Genomic DNA, 26,205 nt, shown 5'->3' with positions numbered 1-26,205 from the left:
CTCAGGACTGATGTGGTGTGGAGCCGGGCCATCACCTGATCCCTGGGTCAGAAACAGCTGCGGGAGCTGGTGCCTCTTCCTTGAGTCAGAAGGTGGAGGTGTCACAATCAGGTCAGCCACAACCCCTTGTGACTAGCGTTTCATTTTTTAAAAAGAAAGACAGAGGCGCTCATCAAATGGCTCTCTTCCATGATTTCCTTCCTCCTCTCTCTCTGCACCTCCTCACTCTCCTACCCCCAGCCATCTTCCCGCCCCTTCCCTGTGGCTGTTTCCTCCATCCATTAGGTCATGCATGCCATCAGAGCAGAGACACGCTTCTGCGCTCACCTCTGTATCCATATAGGAGGCCCATGTGTTCAATGAGTGACAGAAGGTGACAGTAAAACTACAAAAGGCCAGTTTGGGACTTTTGTCTTAGCGTGGCTAAATGACCACCTGAGTTCTCTCATTTCCCCCTAAAGTGGCTACCATGCACCTTTGGCTTGGAAGGTAGACAGGTGGGCTGGAGGGAAGTACAAGGGTAGTCCTTTGAGATCTCTGAATGCTCTTTCACAGAGGTGAGGTTTCCCGAAATCCAAGCAAAGCCCGCCTTTTGGTCTCACACCCTGGAGAGGCGGGACAGTCACCTCCTAACACTAGGTTCCCCACTGGACTCTTGGGAGCCGCCTTAAACAAAGCCTGAAGGGAGTCCCCGTGCTCAACACTGAAACAGAAATCTGCCACCATTTGACATTTGTCCTTCAAACCTGTAGCTCGGATTATAGATACAAATAAAATTAGGCCAGATGGTCCTTACCTTGCTTGGAAGTCAAACTACAGATATGCAAATTTCCTTGGGCAGGAGAGACCCGAGCAAATCTCGCCATTGCTCTTGGGTCCATGTTCTCATCATTCATTCATTGGGCCAAGCTCTGCAGAGTCTAGGGTGCCAGCAACATGCTAGGGGTCCTCAATTCCAGAGAAAGCCATGGCTATACCTTCCTAGGCATTTAGTGGCTATTTTAAGAGCTGAGAGATAAAGACCCTTTATTTTCACACAGAATAAGATAGAGCCTACCTAGTATTCATTCAATTAGAAAATATTTTGGCATTCTGACACCTAATTGATATTGCTTGAAACAGAAAAGTTGGAAAACTGGAAAGGGAATTGATTTTCAAGCATGGAGGCTGGGAGTAAATGTCCTTCATCACCCACCCAGCTGCCTCCAATCAAGTATTTGGCGTTATTTCAATGACCAGATAATTGAGTGCTTACAAGAAGACCTACAGTCTTCTCAAGATTCCAAGCATCCCCTTTAGAAATGTCTCGAGAACCGGGCATGGTAGCTCATGCCTGTAATCTTAGTACTTTGGGAGGCCAAGATGGGCAGATCACCTGAGATCAGGAGTTTGAGACCAGCCTGGCTAATATGCTGAAACCCTGTCTCTACTGAAAATACAAAAATTAGCCGGATGTGGTGGCACACACCTATAGTCCCAGCTACTTGGGAGTCTGAGACAGGAGAATCACTTGAACCCAGGAGGCAGAAGTTGCAGTGAGCTGAGATTGTGCCATGGCGCTCCAGCCTGAGTGGCAGAGTGAGACTCCATCTCAAAAAAGAAAGAGAGAGAAAGAAAGAAAGAAAGAAGAAAGAAAGGAAGGAAGGAAGGAAGGAAGGAAGGAAGGAAGAAAGAGAGAGAGAGAAATATCTCAAGAGTATCTGTGCTCTGTCAACTGTGATATGAGAAATGAAATCAGAGAGAGTGACATGAAAGCAGGATCAGGAATAGCCCAACCTCCCAAGCTTTCTCTTTGTTTTAGGTGACTTCAGCCTCCTCAGAGGAGAGCAGCTCTCAACTGCAGCCTGCTGACCTCAAGTCCTTGCCTCCTCCATCTTCTTTCTCTCTGGGACCACACACATGGGAATCATAAACACAAAAGACCCTAAGACTCAGCATGGGCTTTTTTTGTTTGTTTTGCCTTGGTTGGGACTGGAAAAAGAGAGAACACCAGTCAGGTTTTATGGTTGCTACTGTTTTAAGTAACCTACTCTACCAGAGTGGTTACTGGGAAAGGTGCTTCTCCCCTTCCGTTTGGAGCTCTGAGCTTTCTACATCCGTGTTATGTCCTGTTAAGTTTTTAGGATGGACCCAACTGGATGGAAGCAACAGCAGAGCCTGACTCTGCAGCAGGGCCTTTGCCACTCCTAGTGAGGCCTGCTTGAGAATGTGCCCTGCTGAGAATCACCAGCAGCAGAGCAGATGCAATGGATAAACACACAAGGCAGGAGACTAGCAGGGCTAGGAACTGCACAGCCACACCCTGAAACAGAGAAGTGTATTACTAGGTCCTTCAAGACTAAAAACATCCCAACACAGCTTGATCACTCCTTTTGAAATGCACAAATATAAATATATATATAACAAGAAATGTTCCAGTGTCATTACCAAACTAGGAACTCAGACTTGAGCCTGGGACACCTTAGAACACTTTTGCTTTCTGACATCTTCAGCCGACATTGGTGGGAACCACGACTGTACAAGCTTTCTGGAGGGAAATTTGGAAGAGTACATCAGATGATCAGATATAAATCTATCTATTTAACAGATAAATTCTATTTCTAGTAATTCATCTAAGGCAAATGATCAGATGAATGTACTTTGTTTGTAGAAGTAACAAATTGGAACAAACCTAAACGTCCATGTGATGGCTCATCTTATATGTCAACTTGCCCGGGCCAAAAGATGCTCAGATTAAACATTATTTCTGGATGTGTCTGTAAGGGTGTTTCCAGGGGAGATTAGTGCTGGAATCAGTGGACTCAGTAAGACAGATAGCCTTCCCCAGATCAGGAGAGCATCATTCAAATCCCTTGAAGGCTTGAATAGAACAAAAAGCAGAGAAAGGAGGGACACTTCCCCACCCCTTTTTAAAATCTGCCTCACTCACTGCTTGAGTGAGCTGAACCATCTCATCTTCTGCCTTCAGACTGGGATTTATATCATCAGCACCGCTGGTTCTCAGGGTGTTGGACTCCAGCTAAAGAAATACTTCACTGGCCTTCCTGGGTCTCCAGCTTGCAGAGAGCAGATGATGATGGGAGACAGTTGTATATACATATGTTCTGTTTCTCTGAAAAACCCTGACTAATGCAATTCATAAATCTAAGATTGGTATAGCAAACTCAAATCTACGAGAATATTTATATATATACCAAAAGGATAGTGAATATTTTTATAGCTTCCTGTTTTCATAAATTTACCCAATGAGCAAATAATCAGGGAGGAAAAAGCAGTTTATATTTTGGAAACAAAGTATCTCCTTCCCTAGTTTCATCGGGCTGTTCAGAATAGCCAGGGTGTCTTATTTCACAGCAAACATGCCTGAATGTCCAAGGGTTGAGAGTTTGCTTGTTTTAAAATAATTTTTAACTGTTCTATTTTTCATGAATGAACTCTCATGGCCAGTCTTGTTTCACAAACTCATGTCCTCTACCACTCCCTGCACTGGATTATTTTGAAGTCAATCTGAGACATCACAGGATTTCATTCACAAATGTTTCAGTATGTCACCTGCAACATAAGATGCTTTCAGAAACCTAACAATGCTACCATTACCATACCTGACCATTTAATAGGATTGCTATAACACCGTGAAACATCCAGTCAGTGATACATTTCCCTGGGGCCATGCTTTACAACTGTGTTACCCCTGAGCAGGTTACCTAATCTCTTACACACTTACTTTCTTCATTTTAAAATGGAGAGGATATAGGATAATTGACTGTGAATGAGGTAATGTACTTGAAGAGCTTGGCTTAGGGTCTGCCACGTGGTAAATGTCCCACCCCCGCCCCCAGCCCCGGTGGCATCAGATCATTTGTGATGTTACACACATTTTTGTTCACTAGGCTTTTGTATGAATTAACCCTTACTTTGTAAATGTGCTGTTCATGTTCTCTGGCCCTTTTTGTAGTGGGCCATAAGGCTACCAACATTGTAGTATCCCCTTTCTACAGAGGAAGAAACTGGGCACAGGCTCTGTAAGTTGCCAGGTGGATGTAGCTAGCATACTCCAACAGCAAGTAGTGGAGTTGTGATTGGAGCCCAGGCACCCTGACGCCAGGACCAGCTCTCTGAAATCACTATGACTACAGTCCCCTCTTGCGAGTACACAGTAAGGAGAGCCTACTGGTCCCTACTCACCACTCTTGGACAGACTGCAGCAGTCTCAGAAGCCCAAGAGTTAGGAACACATTCGAAAATGGCACTATCTTCACCTTCTCCACGGCCGAAAAAGACGAAGGATATCCTTGGCCTTAAGTTGGAAAGTCCTGAGAGGCTGTGTACATCCCTGGGTGCCCGCCTACCTGTAAGGTTCCATTCTGGCCACCTGGGTAGGTTGCGGCAGCCTGAGCGGGGCTCTGTGAGCTTAGAGCTGGAGAGCAGTTCCTCAGCACCCACTAGAGGGCGCAATGGCCCCGTGGACAGGCACCGAAGTTTTTGTTTGCCGAGCTCGGGCTTCAACTTGTTTGTTCTGTGTCTCAAGAGAGGAAATGTTCTTCTCTTTCTCAACGTTCTTCACCCAATGGGCTGCTTTTTTTTTCCTCTTGATGTCATCCTTTTACACAGGCAGGAAATTATGTTCACTTCTACTACCCTGTGGTCATTTAAAACCACAAACAAAGCTGATTGACTGGGAAGTCAGATAATTAAAAGAAGAGCCGTAATAAACTCTTGATAAAGTCTTGTTAATTGAAGAAAGCAAAGTAGCCAAACTATCGTGATTGATGTGGGGACCAGTAGCTTGAGAGTCTGAGCTCTCCAGATTGCAGAGGAAAGGCATACGTTGGTTATTAAAACACGTTGGCAAGCATTTTGAAAAATTGAGCTAGACTTGAACAAAATAGAACATATAGAACAAAGCTTTTTCCATTCGTGTGTGTATACTGAGTTGCCTACTAAACTATGTTTCTCATTGTACTTTGAGGTTGTAAAAATATAAAAGCCTTGGCTGGGCGTGGTGGCTCATGCCTGTAATCCCAGCACTTTGGGAGATGGAGGCAGGCAGATCACTTGAGCTCAGGAGTTCAAGACCAGCCTGACCAACATGGTGAAACCCTGTCTCTACCAAAAATACAAAAATTACCCTGGCATGGTGGTGCATGCCTGTAATCCCAGCTACTCAAGAGAGAGGAGGCAGGAGAAGCACCTCCAGGGAGGCGAAGGTTGCAGGGAGCCAAGATCACGCCCCACTGTACTCCAGTCTGAGGAATAAAGCAGGAGTCTGTCACAAAAAAAAAAAAAAAAAAAAAAAAAAAAGGAAAGTAGTGGATGCCAGCCTTTCAGCTAAAACCCAGGGGCCTTAACTTCTGCTCTCCTGGCTGTGTCCTGTGCTTGACCCACTCTGGGACAGGGAGAGAATGCCAACGTGGCTCTGTAACCTGGACACACTGTCCTGCTGGAAAATCATCCCGCCTCTGCCCAAGCCTCTCTCCTTATGCTATGTTTTCATTTTCCAGAAACATGCTAACTAGACTGGTGGCAGTGTTGGGGGTTTGGGAGAGTAAGCCTTGATGACAATAAGAAAAGAGAAGGGGCTGGGTGCGGTGGCTCACGCCTATAATCCCAAAACTTTGAGAGGCCAAGGTGGGTGGATCACCTGAGATCAGGAGTTAAAGACCAGCCTGGGCAACATGGTGAAACCTCATCTCTACTAAAAATACAAAAAATTAGCTGGGCTTGGTGGCAGGTGCCTGTAATCCCAGCCACTCAGGAGGCTGAGGCAGGAGAATTGCTTGAACCCAGGAGGCAGAGGTTGCAATGAGCCGAGATTGCACCATTTCACTCCAGCCTCAGTGACGAGCAAAACTCTGTCTCAAAAAAAAAAAAAAAAAAAACGAAGAAGAAATTTGGAAAAAAAAATGGGACCATCAGAGAGGATGAGGGGACCAAAACACTCATCAGGACATAAAGCTCTGGTCTCCAGGCTCTCCCAGGCCAAAGGTGGGGGACACCAATTAATCCACCACCATCTTGGTGGGTGTCAGACTGAGAAACAGTACATACACTAAGTGTGGAAAAAAACAGCTATTGCACATGACTCTTATGTTTCTCTATACCTACAATCACAGTTTGAGTTTTGCCCAACTTTTCAGTGGACCACATCACAAAGGTAGTGAATTTAAGGGGAAAAATATTTGAATGTTGACAAGCGGTCAGATGATTGTAGCAGAAATCCCTTTTCATTTTTTAAACTGAAAAAAAAATTTGTGATTTTGACAGGCAAGGTAAACAAATAAAATTGTGATTTGTGTTGCTCAAATGAGAATAAAATTTATTTCACAAATTACTGATATTTTTAACACTTACAGTTCAATTGTTCACTGCAGAAAAACAGGAGAAAGGGCTACGCTATCCAAGCACAGGCTTCCATGTAGGGCTCAGCCCACCATGACATGGGGATGCCCCCAGCTCTCACCCACCATGACCATGGGAATGCCCCCAGTTCTCACCCACCATGACCATGAAGACGCCCCCAGCTCTCACCCACCATGACCATGAAGATGCCCCCAGCTCTCACCCACAATGACCATGAAGGCGCCCCCAGTTCTCACCCACAATGACCATGAAGGCGCCCCCAGTTCTCACCCACAATGACCATGAAGGCGCCCCCAGTTCTCACCCACAATGACCATGAAGGCTCCCCCAGTTCTCACCCACCATGACCATGCAGATGCTCCCAGCTCTCACCCACCATGACCATGAAGACGCCCCCAGCTCTCACCCACCATGACCATGGAGACACCTCCAGCTCTCATCCCATCCTCCTCTTCTCTAAGCCCGAGCTCAACCAGGTGTCTAGAATGCCAACCCCAGCCTCATCCTGCAGCAGAAAATAGGTGTAGAAATGAGGCGATGTGGAGCGAAATAAGTCATCTTCCGACCATAGGTGTCAGTCCAGCAAGTCTTAGACAATCGTGAGAGTACTCTTCTTTCTTCTTGAGCCTAGTTTTGGGCCTGAAATGAGGAAAGATCTGTTTTCTCCCTTTCTGATGTGATGGGAGATGGGGGCTGAGTAGGAAAACCTGCCATGGGAATGTGAAAATCTCCACCTCGCAGTCAGTTCATCTGGTGGTATATCTCTGAGGCTTCCATTTCTCTTGGGTTATCTTTGTGAGGTGGTTATGCCAGAGCCTCACAGGTGAGCAGTGGCAACTATGAGAGCCCCCAGAGGAAAGGTGAATTTGGATGACAAGAGCCAGGGCTCTGATGTCCTTCTCAAGTGGAAAGCCCATCTCCAGAAACAGCCTGGGAGATGAGGGTGGAATTGTATGAGGGAACAGCAGCGTTTCTCACAAGTCCCTGAGTGTACGGGAGGGGACATTCACACACAGAGTTCCCGTCTCTCAGAATACTACTGCTGGAGATGTGTGGCCTCTACCATTCAGACCCAGCAGCCACTGCACCTAGAGCCAGGATCTCCCTCTGTAGCTCATTCCAGACTTCATCTGGAACAGCCTCTGTTCTTACAAGGAAACCAGGAAGGAATTTTCCGCTCCACATAGCCCCAGATCAATAACCAAACAAGCATGCGTAGGAGGTAAGTCTGTAAATATGAAACAGGACCAAGTGCCAAGGAAAGGTCAACCAACCGTGGCATGGCAGGAAGTGGTTTGCGTCGCTGTGGGGTCCTGATGGGTGTGGGAGGTCCTGGGGGCTGAGGCTCCCTGAGCACTTTCCACATTTTGGCAGGCCGGCTCCTCACGGCCTCCCATGGTCTGCCAAGCACTTTCGCATGTATATCTTCATCTCACTTGGTCCTCCAGGGAAAGACCACACCTTCCCAGGCCCTTTATTTAATGTGACTTTTTCTTTCCCAGGACTTTTCTCATGAGCCGACTCAGGGTATTTGAGGGGAGATATCAAAGGAAGTGGTTTTGTGGCTGACTCAGTCATTATAGGAAGGCGAATGGAAAGGTAACCCAGGGACTCAGCACCTATATTTTAGCTCTCTGGTGCTATCCCCTCTCTCAGCCCTGCCTCTGGGTCAGTCCCTGGGGATTCCCAGAGCAATCTCTAATTCCCTTAAGCCAGGGTCTTGGAAAGGAGTGATGAGGGTTTACAGCTAATTTTTAGTATTAAAAAACGTTGTGAATCATTAAATTATAAATTGGCCTGTGATGAGGGCACACTGGCTCACTGGAAACTGACTTCACTTTGCTTGGACTAGAATTCTGGAGCCTACCCCGCAAGGACTAGGGATAGGACCCCATTGACCTCATATTTGCACCAAGTCCATTTGGGAAATGGGAGTGAATTGAGGGTGGCCGTCAGCTTTCCTATAAGCTGCCTCATTGTCCCTTAGCCACTGAACCCTTAAACCTTCTTTTTTATGCGAATTTGAACTCCAGACCATCATCAGTGCTGTCACCTGCCAACCTGCCTAGATGTCAGTGGTGACACCAGGCTACTTTAATTATTTGTATTCTTGCTGCATTGCATCCCTATTATTTTATTAGGAATTAGTAGAACTTTAAAAAATTTCTTTGCATCTTGATTTCTCTCTCCAACATGGGAGTTGTAATTCCTCATGGAGGATTTGCTAGTTTAATTAAAGCAGGCCGTTTCTCCTGTTGCACCCAAGGAGGAAAATGAGCGTTGCTGATCTGTGCCGCACTCTGTCCCCTCAATCACTGCTGTTCTCTTCTCTGGGCTGGTCTCTGGAGGCGGCCTGTAGGACTGGAGCAGGGCAGGGTGGCTGTGGGGTGGCTGAGGGCATTCCCCTTCCTTCTGTGGAGTGCGTTTGAGACCAGGTCACACCAGGGAACCCCCCCTGAGGGCAGTGGGCACCACCTCTGGCCATTTGACTAACCCCTGTGCAGTAAGATGTAGACCGCAATGGTTGAGTATCACTGGCTCGTGGTCTGGTGAGGATTTGGGAAATCCCCCCACCCCATTCCGATTCGAGGGCATCTCAGCAGCCTGCCCCCTTCCTTCCCAGCCATTTCTCTGTGCAGGATGGAGAGAGCCAGAGGCAGCCACAGTGAGGGGGAGCGGGAGAGACGCTGGGATGTGTCCTCTCCGAAAGGTATGCCCATGAACTTTAGAAATCAGATTCTCTAGCAATTAATTATTTGTAAGCAAATGACCACACTCAAAGGACATCATTCGAGGTTGTCAGCAAAACAGAAAGCCGATCCATCGGAAGAAAAAGTATTTTCTGGAAACCTCCGACTTATAGGAGACCAGCACTGTTGGTGAATTCTTTAACAGGAGTTTTATAAGTCAAAAAGCTTCTCTCTTTTCAATATGTGTCTCTAGTTTCCTTTTATTGAAAAGTATCAAAAATGTAAGAGTATTAATGAGTTATAGCAGCCATTTTTAATGTTATTATTCTTAAAATGCATTTTATGTCCTACCTAAGAGCAATGGAGAGGCAATGGGGATGTATAGCTTAATGGGTGCAGGATTTCAGCTGGAGAGGATGAAACAATTCTGGAGTGGATGGTGGTGATGGCCACACAACAGTGCGAATGTATCTAATGCCAGTAAACTCTACACTTAAAAATTATTAAAATGGTACATATTATGTTCATGTATTTTACCAAAATAAAAATTTTAAAAAGCAAATGTTAAGAAAAAGAGGGTATCAACGTCAAGTCGGGGCCTCTGTAGGATGCTAAATTAATGTGTAATGTGAGGTCACCTTGGAGCATAAATTCTTCAGAGAGGAGTGCTCCCCTTAGCACCAGAGAGTCCGTCCAACACTGGGCACCACCCACTGCCTGTGAATGAAGGCACAGAGCCTCCCAACCCACCCTGCTCCCCACGCCATCCCAGGGCCACAGGCCTCCTGACAGCCTCTCACTCCTGCTCCCATCCCCGCTGGCTGGCTCCTAGGGCTGACTCCCTTCCAGCCCCCAGTGACTGCTTACTAAGTCTCAGTGTCACCAATCACAGCTTCAGAGGGTTGCGCTATGCCTAATTCCCTCAAGACAGGGTCTTGGAAAAGAGTGATGAGGGTTTACAGCTAATTGTTAGTATCAAAACTCTCTGTGAATCATTACATTATAAATTGGCCTGTGGCAAGGCTCACTGGAAACTGACCTTGCCTTGCTTGGACTAGAATCCTATCACCTGTGTGTTAACTGCATGTCTCACAGGCTGCTCAGAATTCTGGCTGACATGTGTCTAAAAGGAAAACGAAAGAAATTCTTGCTTGCTTTGGTTTGGCAGATAGAGCGTCTCAAGGCATGGGCTTACTGGGAGGGTAACCAAGAGGTAGTCGTGGCCACACCAGTGTGTCCCCACTGGTCTAGGTGACTTGTAGCTCTCTCTGGAAGCAAAGTGCTAAGGCTGTGGTCACAGCTCTTTGTCTGCACTGGCAGAGTGAGAGAGATGCAGACACAGCAAATGACACCTGAGCACAGGCCCTGCAGACACTGGACAGCCATGGACAAATACTGCTATCCTTGCCAACCCTCTCCTGATGCTAGACTGCCCTCCTCTTGTCCCCTGACAGGGCAGGCTCCCATCTCAGACTCCATGGGTGCCTTATCATGGGCAAACTTTCGGGCATGTCCACTGCCATCTCTAAAACCCTCTGTGTTCCATTTCCAAAGGGCCCAAGTGCCATATCCACCCAGGGCTTCATGAGTGCTCAAGTGTGTCAATGAGCCCATAGGCTAACGAGGGCCTTCTGCAGAAGCCCTGTCTTTCCCTGAAGCAGCAGCTCTGATCAAAGCAAACAAATGACAACAAACACAACAGACCCACTCACTAGTATGCAACTGCCAGCTTCAGAGCAGAGAGCCCTGATGAAATGCGTCCTCCTCCAGCTGTGAGCCACCGCTCAATGACAAACACCCCACCAGTGCGTGGCGAACCTCGTGTCCTCCTCCCATTCGCTCACCTGCCATGCAGTTGCAAGGCGTGTGCTGCAGGAGCTGGACTGGAGGAGATGGTGGACACCTTCTGGGTGGCATGTGATATCTCACTGTCTTCCAAAACTTCGTCTTCGCGCACTGTGAGTGCTCTGTGAAGTCCCCCTGCCACTGGATGGCCCCGTGCTTCTGTTTGATATACTGAATTGACTCTGGCATGGCTGTGTAGTCCTCAATTTTCTCCAGCTCAATGAGAATGACTTTCATCCCATCCTGGATGAGGGCATTGTAGACCGCAATTTGTTCTTCCGGCAGGTTCTTTAACAGGCCAAAGCCCAGCGATTCGGGGACCACAATGACCATCAGCCTCCTACACAGCTTAACATTTTCATCGATGACATTGGCCACGGCTGGAAATAAAGAAAGAAGGCTCAGAAGAGCTCACAATTAAAACAGCCAGGGTCATAATGCTACTGAGAATATTAGAAACAGTCTCTGAGAGGAGAAAATGGACTTTTTTTTTTTTTTTAGATGAAGTCTCACTCTGTTGCCCAGGCTATAGTGCAGTGGTACAATCTCAGCTCACTGCAACCACCGCCTCCCAGGTTCAAGTGAGTCTCCTGCCTCTGCCTCCTGAGTAGCTGTGATTACAGGCACGCACCACCATGCCCAGCTAATTTTTGTGTTTTTAGTAGAAACGGTGTTTTACCACAAGCTGGTCTCGAACTCCTGACCTCAACTGATCTTCCTGCCTTGGCCTCCCAATGTGCTGGGATTATAGGTGTGAGCCACCATGCCTGGCCGAAAATGGACTTTAAAATAAACATGTCTTAGTCATGAATCAATGCAAGTTTTTGGAGTTTTTCTTTTCTTTTCTTTTTAACATTTCTCACCTCTTCTGTGAAGCCTTTGTGGCTTTCCCTGAAGCACTGATCCTCTGTAGTCATGAATCATGTTTTGCATGTGGTTTCTTGGTATGTCACTTTCCCTGGCCAACAAATATCTGATGATGCCTGACTTTGTATTCCCAGACTAGCTGAAGGTCTGCTGTACATTAGCAGATGAACACATTTTTAAAAATAGATTTTAAAAGGATAGGAAACACGTAGTTAGCTCAAATGTTGCGTTAATCTTGAATCTGTGTTTTGCTTTTGTTCTTTATAGTTATTTAAATGACCAGGATTGAGGTGACTAATTTAGAAACCAAATAACATGTCCTGATGACTGCTTGGGGAAGAGAGGGTTCTTTAAATTCCCAGCTCTGCAAATGCTATTCAGTCTATGGTCACCTCTCACAGGAAATAAGAATAGACTGGAACCTCCCTGAGGACAGGCCCTTTTGCTTGGTTGATTTGCATATTTCTAGTGCCTAGAATAATGTCCACCACATAGAGGTTTTCAGTAAATATTTGTTGAATAAGTGAGTGAACTGACATTTGCTGGTGGCCAGAAAAAAAGTTTATTTCAGATTTCAGCCATTTTGCTGTATAGCCTTCCAAGAAGGAGAACAAAGGGACAGGAAGGCACTGTTGTGTGAGTGTCTAAGGTATGCTGAACTCCATGCCGGGGGTTCCTTCTCAGGTTTTCTCATTCAGTTCTCTCATCTGAGTCAGGGAAGCATCCCTCTCCCCATTTTACAGATGAGACAACTGAGGTTCAGAGATGATAACTGAATTGCCCAAAGCTACCTTCTTCGAATGGGAAAAGTAAACTTAAAACTTCCGTTGTATTAGGAGGGGAAAGGCAAGTAGGGTTGAGGTTTATAAAATCAGCTTTAAGCACGACCTGATTTACATATTCAAACCAATGGGGAAACCACCCAGCAGTTTGTCTTAGGGACATGAGGGCAAATAACCACTTGACACCTTTCGTCATTGGCCAGCTGTTCAAGCTAATGGCTTAAACATACCCTCACTCAAAGTGAGACACGAGCTGCAGCAAGCAGGAATCCCAGGCACTGCGTGGTAGGGAGGAGCCTAGAGCAGGCAGCAAGCTTGGGCCTAAGCTCCTTGGCTAGGGGCTGGGGGCTGGGGGCTGGGGGCTGGCGACTGGGGGCTGGGGGCTGGGGGCTGGGGGCTGGGGGCTGGCAGGTAGGGGGTGCTGCTCATAGATGTCCTGTTGTTCCATGGGGAAGGCCAGCAGAGTCGCCGCCATTAGTAAAGTGGAGGAACAGAGGGGTCACTTTCCTTCTTTTGTGATTTTTATACCTCACTTAAAACACACCTTGTCCAGGGAATTCATCTCTGCTGAATATAAATAACTTATATCCGCATTGTCTCTCCAGTACCTCTGGCAGGATCTTCAACACTAGGGCGTCCACGGCGTGCCTCTGGCTTTCCCTGTGGGGCTTGGGGTATAAGACGTAGGCGTCATACAGCTTCCCATCTGAAAAGGAAATGGACAAGCTCGTGGAACTGTTACTACCAAATTCTTTCATGTTAACAAACCGGAAGCCTGAGTGGCTACCGTGCTGTCCTTCGGCCTGGATTCCATGACTTCAGAGTGCCCAGCTGGCTGACTTGGTGCCAGGGGCTGCCAAGCAACATCATCTCCTCTCACAGATGGACCCCTGAAGGAGATGGTCTTATCCTCACTGCAGAGAGTGAAGCTGAGGCTGGGTAGGTTGCATCACATTTGCAATTCCTAACACCGCCCCATGTCTTCTGATTCTGAGTCCGCCACTCTCTGTGATGTGGCCAGAAATGAGAATTAAAGGCAGAAGACTCGTCCAGCGGAGTGGCACATGCCTGTAATAAAGAAGTTCAAGCAGGAGGATAATTTGAGGCCAGAAATTCAAGCCTACCCTGGGCAACATAGCAAGACTCTCCAAAGAAAATAATTTTTTAAAAGTTAGCCAGGCATGATGGCTCACACCTGAAATCCCAGCTACTCAGGAGGCTGAAATGGGAGTTTAGGAGTTCAAGGATGTGGCTAGGTGTGGTGGCTCACGCCTGTAATCCCAGCACTTTGGGAGGTCAAGGCAGGCAGACCACCTGAGGTCAGGAGATTGAGACCAGCCAGGCCAACATAGTGAAACCTTGTTGATACTAAAAATACAAAAAATTAGCCGGGCATGGTGGTGGGCATGTGTAATCCCAGCTACTCTGGAGGCTGAGGCAGGAGAATCACTTGAACCTGGGAGGCAGAGTTTGCAGTGAGCCGACATCACACCATTGCCCTCCAGCCTGGGCAACAAAAGTGAAACTCTGTCTCAAAAAAAAAAAAAGGAGTTCGAGGCTGCAGTGAGCTATGATCATGCCACTGCACTCCAGCCTGGATGACAGAATAAGACCACATCTCTAAAACAAACAAAAAAAGGATCTCTAAAATAAACAAGCAAAAAAAGCAGGAAACTCTACCCATTTACCCATGTTACCCTCAGCGTGTCCTGCGTGATGGAGCACTGTCCCAACTGCACCAGGCAAAATGGGATGACTCCCTCCTGAGTCAGAACCACCAGTGAATTCCATCACTACAAACCCACAGACTCACGTCTGTGAAACGAAAACAAGCAATTGCTTCTCCCGCAGTGCTGTTGAGAGAAGTCAAATCCAATGGAGCATGTCATCAGCATCAGTATTTATTGAGCAACCTCAAAAGCAGCCCTTGTGTTGATCAATGCAGAGATGAACAAGACATAGACCTAACTGGGCAGACCATTCATATGCACAGAGATGAAACAACACAAGACACTACGAGGTGACGAGAGCCAAACTAACAGAAAAGATAGGAAGAAACGAAAACCCCCATGCTCTGGGGTTCTTGGAAAAAAATTCACAATGAAAATGGGACAGCTCCTGGATTTTAAAGGCTGGGAGAGTTTAGGAAAAAATGTGAGGGTCTCAGAGTGGATGGTAAACAAGCTTTCAGGGGAGCATCATCAGAAGGACATGGAAGGAGGAATAATTCCCTACTCATGAATCGTGTGAATGAATAAGGAACTTCGGCAGGACTAGAGGGCTTGAGTGGAAGAAGAGGTAAGTGTGAGTGTCTCATTGGAAAACGTGATTTCGAGCTTTAGGCTGTTTAGAAACTCAGGCAGCCTAGTAGGTACTAGAGAGGGGTGGTGTCCTTTTCTATTCCCCTTTCATGAGAGGTTGTTTGATGAATAGACTCGCAGAAAGGGGTGATTCTAAGATTAACAAGGGAAAGGAAAACGTTGTACTCTTCCAGTTTTTGTCCAAATAATAGAAATAAAAACATGCACAGATCTTGACAGTTTACATATCACCTTTTCTCATTCCATCAATTCTCACACCTACCACTGCTGACCTTCGGGTCCCTGCTCACCATTCTTGGCCATCTCTTATGGAGAATGGTAATGCACACACACGTACACACGTGCACATGCATGCACATGCCGTCATACACATGCATGCACACACACACCCATGCACGTATGTGCACACTCCTTCTCTGCCTCCCCACCCCATCATGAAAGGAAGCCGTGTGAGAGTGGAGACTTTGTTGGCTCCCTGCCCTACCATCAGCCCCTGGAGCAGGACTGGGTTCAGAGGAGGCCTCCACCAGTGCTCACCAAATGTCCAAATGAAGCTTGATTTTAAGGAGGCTCAAAGAGCTTATATCTATGTTGGGGACAAAGTTGAGGTCAGACTCAGCTTTATAAAGTTTGATCACAGGGCAGGTACAAAAGAGATCACTAATTTGTGTCTTGAATTGTCAAAAACCCAACAAAACTTAAACTCCTTGTGGAATCTTAAAGGTCACTGATTGGGAGCACCACTCAAATAAGTGGATATGTTTCTGTGTAAAATTTCATGGCACACATTTGACTTTCCAAAGCCAAAGGATTTTTTTTTCTGTAGATAGAAGATGGAAAAAGAAACATTTCATAAGGTTCTTATGTTTCTGAACTTTTGGAGAAGGAATTAATTTTCCCATTTAAAAATGTGATATGTATCCTTTGGTTTCTGATAAAGGGCTGGGTGAGTTGATGCTGGGTTCACCACAGAGAATAGCCTCTCCAGTAAATACAGTATTTCCTGGTCTTTTCTAAACTTCTAAACTACACCAGACACACAAGCTTATTGCCACCTGCCTCAGGCCCTGCCACTAGTATCTCTCTTCTCGCAATCTGTTTCTCCTTTTTTTCCTACTGCTTCCTTTTTTTAAAAAACAAATAAACCATGTCTGCTAAGTGTATTCTCTCTTTTGCAAATGTTTCCTCTTTCTAAACAAGGTGTCTGAGGATAAAGGTACTTGTCGCTGTCCAGCTGCAAGATCAGAAGAGATCTGAGTAGCAAGAAAGTCTCACATCTTTTAAAAATTCAAAATACACAAATGCACCCAATTTTTTTGGTTATCTTTTCTTTCTTTCTGTCTAACTAAGCTTTTGAATAAAAATAGAACTTGCTGATATTCTCAAAATGTAGTGAGTCTTCATCACTTTCAAATGACTAATTCATAATTTACTGACCAATATATTAATAGCAAAAGATCAAGTTGTAGTCTTTTGCTTTTTGTGTCAGGCCACTGATTTTGAAGAGCCTTCCCAGGCAACAGCACCTCAACATTTCCCAGCTTTGCCTCTCATGATCAACTGTGTGGGACACGGTTGTATCTTCAGGTTATAAGTAAGGAAGCTGAGACCAGCAAGGCTGCATGATCTCTCCAAAGTCTCCCGGCTGGTGAGTGCATAGCCTTGATCTAAACCCAGGTCCACCGTTCCTTTTGCTGTGGCTAAAATGAGAAATGGGAGCAGGAAATTTCACAAAACGTATCCCTGATTAGTCCTGTGCAATTGTGTCAGTCTGAATTTTCCAGAAGTGGTTCCAGCAACATTTCCAGTCCCACATGTTCTTCCAAAACTTTGCCACACCCCACAAAGACACAGAGTCTATTTCTACTCCCTTAAAACTGTTATGTCCTTCTTGGCTCTTGGCAAAAATATGTAAAAGCTCATTCCACAGATTTTAATATTTATGAAATATTACCTAAAAATCATTCAATTCCCTACTTTCTCTCAATTTTAGGCCTGATCAAACCAGAAGAGTGGAAACGTCAGATTCAATCTGGCCTTCACACAAATGCTTTTACTGAACTGCAGGAGGTTTGGTGGGTTTAGCCCCAACAGGCATAGAAAACACTAGAAGAAACTCCACACAAAACGGGCTGTTACATTTACCAAGGGAAAGTTGTTACAATCGAGCTTCCCTACGCCACGCCCTTTTGAAATGAGGACTCCCTATGGAAAAAAAACACAAAATCTCCCTTTGGAAATTAGTCTCAGAACAAGCCGTGTTCTTGCATGAAAATTTGAAAGGCTGTTGTGAACAGCACACAGTGGATCTTGTCGTTGCCTTTGCTTTAGCTTGGAAAGAAAATTCACCTTTAACAACTGTTAAAGACGTCGGTCACTCTACCCCGACTTGTTTCCCCGTTGTCCTCTTGGTTTCCCTTTGTTCACTGGATCTATTTGACCTGGCTTCATTTTAACCATTCCATTCTACATGCACGTTCTCCAAAGACCTACTTGGAGTAAGGTGAGGCATACTGAAATCTCTCTAGGAGATGTGTACACAGACCCTTCCATCCTCCTACACACATGCACCCCTGCCAGGAGAATTTTCAAAGCTCCAGTTGCTTGCTAGAGAAGATACAGAACTTGCTGACTTCAGCCAGGCCTGTCAATGACTCCTCCTAAAACGGTGAGTCATGCACATCAAATTATTAATTGAGTGATAAAGCTTAGCTAACCCAGTCAGGATAAACAACTCATACTAAGAAGGACATTATTTCTCGCTTCCTCATTTTCATCTGTTAATCAGTATTTCCTGATTTAACTCAGAAACTATCCTTAAGGGGAACAAGGACGTAAACAGGATCTGGGACTAATCTCAGAGTCTCATTAGTAGCTCACTGTGAAAGCCAACACACAAAGATATCACAGGGTCGTTCTCATAGGCGGAGTTGTAGAGAATTTCATCACAAAATGAACACATACTTTCCTGAATCAAGCAAAATAAAAATAAAGAAAAGAAGGACCCCCGGCTGCCTGTCGGCCTCCCTTGCCAAATCCTCTTCCCACTGGTGCAGAATCTGGGCTAAGTCCCAGTCTTGGCAGAGGGCAGGGCTGCCTAACTCTCTCATCTGCCCAGCCCCCGCTACTCAGCGTGAGTCACTATTCCTGTTTTCTCTTCCTGCTAAACTCGACCTCACTAGCAGCCTCCCCACACACTCTGCACAACACCCATAAGTCACAGCTGTAGTCACGCTCCTGGGAGTCGCAGTGACTCAGTGAGAGAGAAAGAGAGCGTGAGAGAGACACGCTATGGGGCCTGAGCTTCCAGGAAGAATACGTAAACTGAACCACTCACAACTGTGTCAGAAAACAGTAAGTGGTGGGGTACTGAACTGTCTTCTTCTCAAAGACATAGGTGTGCTTAGACAGGGTGGCTTCTGCAGAGGCCAGAGCCAAAAACAAAGACTCCCTCATGCCCAATCGGACTATCCACAGTGCTAGAAGCACTTCAGGTTGTACTGGACACTCAAGGTTCGGTGACTTTTGTAATTAAAAAGGAGTTAATTGCTTTCTACATTGCTCGGGTTGCTAATTTTGAATTCTGAAATTTAATTAGGAAAAAGTCCAAGTTAGAATATATATGTTTTATCAAACATGTGGATAACAACTTGTGCTGTGAATTGTATGTGCAAAGCAGGCATCTGATGCCAGTGACCTCCTTTATGTTTTAGCTGCCCATAAAACATTCTTGGACACCTAGTTTCCCTCCCTTTCCTGCCCTTGTCACTCAAGCCTCTGGACTTAAAAGGTATAAATTTGTGCATCTCCACCCAGGTTCAGCTGCACGAGCTTCTTTGGGCTTATATTTATTTTTCCATCTAATTAGGGGACATTAAAGCAGATTTATTACTTTTTCAAGGCCTTAATAGACTGTGTCTGTTCTGAGACAAAACAAAAGAAAAAAAGGTAGCATGAAGAGTCACAACCAGCATTGTGGGAAATGCCAGGCTCTCAGGAGTCAGGATCACACTGAGGCGTTTCCCTGCCAAACAGCACTGGCAGGGAGACTGAAACCCACAGCTGTGGTAATGGGGATTTGTTCTGACCTCCAGACAAGCAATAGACGCTGCCCTGTGCCCCACGCCCAGCTGAATGCTTCCTTGTACTTCAACTCAGTTATTCCCACTGTCAAAAAGCAGGATTTAATCACTTTCCCTTTCTTTCTTTCTTTCTCTTTCTTTCTTTCTTTTTCTTTCTTTCTTTCCTTTCTCTCTCTTTCTCTCTCTCTCTCTCTCTCTGTTTTTTGAGGTGAAGTTTCACTCCTGTTGCCCAGGTTGGAGTGCAATGGCGTGATCTCAGCTCACTGCAACCTCTACCTCCTGGGTTCAAGCAATTCTCCTCCCTCAGTCTCCCGAGCAGCTGAGATTATAGGCGCGTGCCACCGTGTCTGGCTAATTATTTGTATCTTTAGTAGAGACAGGGTTTCACCATGTTGGCCAGGCTAGTCTCAAACTCCTGACCTTGTGATCCACCTGCCTTGGCCTCCCAAAGTGCTAGGATTACAGGCATGAGCCACCGTGCCCAGCCTCCTTCCTTTTTTTTCCCTTCCTCCCCTTCTCCTCCCTCTCTTCCCCTGACCACCATGTCCCTTTCTTTTTTTCTCCCAACCTCTATTCTTCCCTCCCTCCCTCTCTCCTTCTTTCCTTCTTTCCTCTATCTCTTTCTCTTTCTTTCCTCCCTCCCTGTCTCATTCCTTCTTTCCTCTATCTCTTTCTCTTTCTTTCCTCCCTCCCTGTCTCATTCCTTCCTTCCTCTATTCCTTTCTATAGCTGAGAAAAAGAAAAAAGTTAAGTATCTTTCTAAGTTTACACAGGGAGTAAGTGGAGAAGTCACATTCAAACTTGCATTGATCTCTCTCCATATCTCAGAGTCGAAGACTTAAATCCCCTCAGGCACCAAGTACAGGACCTAGAGAGAGCTCCAACCGCAGGCAGCTCATCCCTCTCCATGAAACAGATTCTCCAAAAGCACCCGCTGCGCTGAGCACACATGATGGATGGAGAGAACTTTGCTCTTGGACAAACTTTCCTGCAGTGGATGGAGGATGGACGTGGAAACCTTTGTAACATGGTTGCAGCAGGACGTAGAAGATGATCTCCTCCTGCTGCTTAGCAAACACTTCCTCAATCACAAGAGCCTTAAACCTTATCTGACCAAATGATGCTGGTGATTAAGGACAAATCATTTTTCTAAAGCATAGGCAGTTCCAAGGAGATTCCTTTTCCTAAATTTGCCAACAACTTAGTAAAATACACCAAAGTATATTTGAAATAGTTGTATATGTATAAGAGGCTGCCAATTTTGAGACATTTTTTCAGTGATTACACACACTTACCTTCTATGGTCCCAGTAGGATGGAAGGCACTTCGATACCAAAGAACAATGTCAATCTTAAAAATGTTGTAGATGTACACAACAGACACAGCCACAGCCATCAAGGCAATAAGCCCTCCTATCAAGTGAGCTCGAAAATCTGGAGCTACAAGTAACAGCAAAAAAATAAAACAATTGTAATTATGATAATGATACAAAGAGTCCATTACATTCTTTATGAATATAGATCACGTTATGAATGCCAAATGGAAAGGTATTGGATGTCAATGAGGGCACTGCTTAAATATTTCTTTAAAGCCAAATAAGGGGTATGGGAACATAATAATCTAATCTGGACCATGATTGTTAGGAAACAAGCCAGCTCCTGGGAACCTATGAGAGTAAAAGCCTGCAGAGCCCTAGTTTCCGGTGGCAGACGCAGGATGGACCCAACTGCATGAGGACTGCTTTCAGAACATACATGTCCAGGTTCTGCTGAGTCAACATGAGACAGAGGTGAAGGGTGAGTATGTTCATGGGGCACCTTCTCCAGATGTTTCTGCTGCCTGTTCTTGATGACAATCCTATTATAACCGCTTTCCCAGCCACTCAAAGTTGCACAGCTGGACTCCCATCATTTTGAAAGAGCCAACAATTATCTCTTCTGGAAGCCAGCACCGCTCACTCCACAAGACAGGCCAAGAGCCAAACTCTTGCCTCATCCTTTCTGTGCCATCAATTTCCAGACTGGGTGCCTGTGCAAAAGACACAGTCTCAGAAAGAATGTTTACACCCTACTGTGCTTCATGAGTACACTGCAGAGCAATTATGAGCCTAATTGGTGGGCAGGAGACAGCCAAGGAGCAGAACCAGCTCCTCTGGAACTTCAAGTCCCTGAAAACATGCTCCTACACATCCAAGAAAAGGAACAGCATGGCTTCTGCCTCACCACAGCCCAAACCCATACCACCAAAGAAGGCCCTCTAAGAAGGAAAGAATTAGAAAAAAGGAAGAAGGAGAGAGGAAGGAAAATCCTCCCTATTCTTAAAACCCACCTCACACACCACTTCCTTCTTCAGCCTCTTCCTGATTCTCCAGTCCTCACTGAATGGTGGGGTGGGCAGAGGAGGAGAGGAAGATGGGGTTCTTTTTTCTGAGTCCCTAAGGCACTTTAATTTTTTAAAATTTTTATAGGCACATAATAGTTGCACATATTTATGGGGTACATGTTTGCACATGTTTATGGGTGATATTTTGAAACAAACATACTGTGTGTATTGACCAAATCGGGGCAATTAGGATACCATCTCCCCAGACATTCATCATTTCTTTGTGCTGGGAATATTCCAAATCCATTCCTCTAGTTATATTGAATTATACAATAAATTATTGTTATCTATAGTCATTTTGTTGAGCTACCAAACACTAGATCTCATTCCTACTATCAAATTGTATTTTTTTTAACCCATTAACCAACCTCTCTTTATCCTCCGTTCACCACTACCCTTCCCAACCTCCAGTAACCACCATTCTCCGCTCTGCCTTCATGAAATCAATTTTTTTAGTTCTCACATATGAGTAAAAACATGCAATATGTGTCTTTCTGTGATTGGCTTATTTCACTTAACATAATGACCTCCAATTCCATCCACTTTGCTGCAAATAACAGGATTTCATTCTCTTTAATGGCTGAATAATATTCCATTGTGCATCTATGACACAATTTCTTTATCCATTCATCCATGATGGACACTTGGGTTGATTCCATATCTCGGCTATTGTGAACAGTGCTGCAATAAACATGAGAGTGCAGTTACCTCTTTAATATTCTGATGTCCTTTCTTTTGGGTACATAAGCAGCAGTGGGATTGATGGGTCATATGGTAGTTGTATTTTTAGTTTTTCGAGGAACCGCCATAATGTTTTCCATAGTGGCTGTAAAATACTCATCAAAGAGCTTATGGCCACCTACCCTAGGCCAGGCCATGTTGTAAACATCTTGAGGCCCAAGATTTCCTATTTACTATTGCATGTCTTTAAATACATGGCACAATAACTAAGAACACATTTGGTGCCCAAAAAATTCATTAAGTCCCAGTGCAGCCAGTATAGATGTGCTACACTACACACTGGTGTCCAATCCAATCCTGGCCACTCGTGAGAACCTCTCACTTCAATCATAAGACAGATCCTTCCTGCTTTCCCGTCCTCTACTCCTCTTTGCCCTTTCCCAGCTCTTGTTATAAATCCTTCTGGGGGCAACATTGCCACCTCTCCCTTTGGGAAGGCTTGTGTCTGGGAGTGTTCAGTGTCTATTTCAGAGATCTTGGTATTGTTAACTGTCATGACAGGAAGACTATGCCCACAGTACTGATGAGGAGGGTTGATGCCCTCTGTTCTGTAAACAAGCTAGAAGATAATTAAATTGGAAACAGGACATTAATGAATAAGTCCAGAGGACTTGGGGCTTTGAAATAGAAATAAATGGAAAGCACACTTTTGATGTACCAGATGTCCTGTTAAGGTTAACGGTGGTATTTACCATCTGGGTCATTTGACTACTACAGCCTTCAACTGAGATGGTGGGTGAGCACAAGTAATATGCAAATTCACAGAAGAACAAAGCCAATTTAAACAACTTTCTAGAGACCCTGCTTCAGAAAAACCAAATAAGATTCAAATCTGGAAGTGTCTTCAACAAACATAAGGAAGTCAAACGGAGAAGCTACAAAGTTAGCTCTGTCCCCAGGTAAACCAACAAGAGGTTTGGACCTAAGAGGGTGAAGTTCCTAGGAACTCAGTCAGGACAGACAATACTCCATCAGCAGAACCAATACTACTCTACATTTGAGATAAAACAAGTGTTGCCAGGAACTAAGGGATTTAGGAAGCATGAGCTTAAAACAAAGAGGATAAAGGACTCCATCCCTCCACAAGCTTGACAAGTGTTAACCAACTGGTCACAGCATTAGCTCCTCTGAGCCTGGACTTGGCCTCAGAATCCTTCGAAGCACAGTGCTTTCAGATAGCTCAATAAGTCAGTATTGGCATGGAAATCACCACTGGTCAGCTTCAGTCTAGGTTATCCAATAAAGAACTCAAACTTCTAGATTGGGGCAGATTTAAGTTGTAACCACTTCAGGTCTTGTAGAATCTCCAAGGCTTCTTACAACAGCTTTCCCTCTTTTCTCTGAGGTGGGCCTTGAGTCTCTCGCTCTCTCTGGCCTAAGCCAGGCTGCATTTCTGCAGTAAGCTACTGGGAGTCAGAGGGGAGGAAACACCAGCAGGCTCTGCTTGGGTGGAAACAGGGTTTCAACCTGTCCTCACTGACCTACCACACATTTCTGCACTCGTCTCAAAGTCATCTCCTTCGTCACAATATGAGCCCGCAAAAGAGCCACCTTTGTCTCTGATCTGGCTCTCTGTTCTGTGGCGTAGAGGAAGGTGAAAACTGGGAAATGAGCGGCAACAGGTAGATCAGGGAGGCCCTGAATGCCAAGCCAGAGTTTCCGTTGCATCGCCGAGTAGTAAATATCAGTGAATCACACTGAGGAACAGTGTGGCATTATATAGAAATGTTAATGACAGACTCGCACCTGGCAGTTCTACTCTCAATGATACATCCTGGAGGGATGCCTCTACATGGGTACACAGACACATGAACAGGAATTTCCATAGCAGTATTATTTGTTAATAGTTCCAAACTCAAAACAGTGCAAGCCACATATTTATAGCCCAGTGGATAAACTGTGACTAGTTATTAAATGGAATAGGATTCAACAATGTAAATCAATGAACTACGCTACCTGCTATATCAGTGATACAGGGATAAGCCCCCACACCTAAGAAAATAAAACATACTGTACAATTCTCTTAATATAAAACTCAAAAATAGGCAAAAATAAATTGTATTTTTGCGACTAGCAGCATAAATAGAAACTCAAGGATATGACTTTCCTAAAAGTTGGAGGATGGTTATCAAGAAGGGAAGATGAGGAAGAACACCCAGGGGTTTTTCAGGCAATGCATTTTTCTTACTCCAGGTGATAGTTTCATGAGTGTTTGCTATACAATGACTTGTTGTATGATGCAGATATTCTGTTTGTCCTTTATCATACATGTGCATGTGTTATAACATATATGTATGTTATATTCCACAATAAAAAGGTATGAAAGAAAATCCCAGCTGATTCTTACAACAGTTGTGGAAGAAGGATGCTATTCTCCTCATTTCACAGGTGAGGAGACACGGGCACAGAGAGGTTGAGTGACAGTGCTGTGCTCACACAGCTCCTAAGTAGACAAGATAGGATCTGACCCTGAAAACCTGGCCTTAAAGTCCAGGGCAGGAGCCACTCTACCATCCAGCTTGTTGGTGGGAGTGGACACAAGGGGAGGAATCCACTGAACTTGGCAACTCACTGGGCCTTGGCATGAGGGAGGATTAGGGAAGGCATCAAAATGATTCCAGATTTTGAGCCTGAGCAATGTGAAAGATACGGCAGTCCCATTAACAAAGGTAAGAAAAACAGAACCAGGAGGTTGGAGAGTTTAAACATGCTTTCTGACATCAGCCAGTGTATCTGTACTCCCATATGCAGTTGGAAATGCGGAGCTGTCATGGGGGAAGACAGAACACAGCTGGATATTTAGAATTTGTTTGCACCTGCCTGGGTATAACAGTTGACACCATAACGAGGAAAGAGATTACAGGGATGAGGACACAAAAGGAAAATCAGCACAGATGATGGAACCTCATAGAGGTACCAGAGAGAGAGATGGCAAACAAAAGACTGACTGGAGAAAAGTGATGGAAAGGGACATTTTACGACAAGGAAAAGTCAGTGAGAAGAGAAAAAATAGGCAGTGGTGACAGATAAGCCCAAGGGTCCTTCCACATGACACAACCCAAGGATTCCCCATGAGCCCAGGGTGAGGAGAGGGTACTGTGCTCACTCACAGTTAAGGCAGCTGAGGCCAGAATGACACCGGACTTCAGGACACAAAAGTGAGGCAGAGAATGTGCACACCTAGAGCTGCAAGCTGCTGTGCGCAGATGCCTATTCACCATCTAAGTATTCTAAGGGAGGTCAGGGACACTTGAGAGGCTAGGAGCTTGGCAAGGGCAAAGGCACAGTTGCTAACTCTATGCGGCAACCACTGTGTTTTCTGTTAGGGTCTAGAAAAACATTTCTGGTGGGACTTTAGCTGAATGTATGCAAGCGTAAGTTTAATTGATTATTAAAGAACACCAGTAAATTCAAGTCCTCTCTCATGTAGCTAGCCACACATGCACACACACACACACACACACACACACACACACGATATTAATAGAATCAAGAAGAACAACTGTCTTCGTAAACCTCACAGCATTTAGCAAGGTATTTCATACACTTCCCCTGATATGTTATGAATTCAAAGTTGTTCTCAAGATTCTGGCTTTACCCTCCACTACCTATACACTGACTTTATCACTTCCAATGGATAATCAGTTAGCTCTGTAAGGTGCTCAGAGTGTAATTTGTATACATATTGAGTCGGACAGAAGCCTTCCTGCTTAAATATTCAGAATTCAGCCTCTATAGATAATTTTACAAAGTTACATGGTAAAAACATATATAGGCATTTTGACTTTATATCAAATTATTTATGAAAAATCTAAAAGCTCAAAATCAAAAGCAAAACATTTGGTAATCATGCTAAATAAAGAAAGCCTTTTGTATTCTTTCTGTTTTGGTGTATAAAATCTCAATGTATTGAAAATATGGCACTTTCAAAATACACTGCAATAAAATCACAGCCTTGCTCCAAGAACATGATGAGCCATTGCATGAGGTTTTCTGTAGATTTCATATTGACTTTGTCCTTTTAATCTCACCCTGATGCCTCACACTGAGCATTTAGAGTCACTCCTCCTTCAGATGTGTTTCCAGGCCGTCGTTTTGAACACTCTGAACAGTGTGTAACCCACTGGAGTATTAC

General features: G+C 45.0%; 1 protein-coding gene across 5 annotated transcripts in view; it reads right to left on the bottom strand.

The window, feature by feature from the left end:
- Positions 1-6,301: 6,301 nt before the first annotated feature.
- Positions 6,302-26,205, bottom strand: part of IL1RL2 (interleukin 1 receptor like 2) — a 54,555-nt gene continuing 34,651 nt past the window's right edge. For 3 of the 5 annotated variants that reach the window (XM_021677398.2, XM_021677399.2, XM_012471514.2), the window contains 4 exons: positions 20,243-20,386; positions 13,089-13,250; positions 10,895-11,275; positions 6,302-6,999 (listed from right to left, as the gene is read on the bottom strand). In XM_021677398.2, the coding sequence (XP_021533073.1) occupies positions 6,950-6,999; positions 10,895-11,275; positions 13,089-13,250; positions 20,243-20,386 (737 nt within the window). In that variant the 3' untranslated portion in view covers positions 6,302-6,949. Of the gene's footprint in view, positions 7,000-9,294; positions 11,276-13,088; positions 13,251-20,242; positions 20,387-26,205 lie in introns of those variants that run through there. The other 2 variants (XM_012471515.3, XM_064371283.1) reach the window with 1 other exon arrangement.

The sequence above is a fragment of the Aotus nancymaae genome, unplaced genomic scaffold (genome assembly GCF_030222135.1).
Source record: "Aotus nancymaae isolate 86718 unplaced genomic scaffold, 86718_ANA_hifiasm-v0.15.2.pri h1tg000131l, whole genome shotgun sequence".
NCBI classification, from domain to species: Eukaryota; Metazoa; Chordata; class Mammalia; order Primates; family Aotidae; genus Aotus; species Aotus nancymaae.
This window is presented reverse-complemented; position numbering and strand designations above follow the sequence as displayed.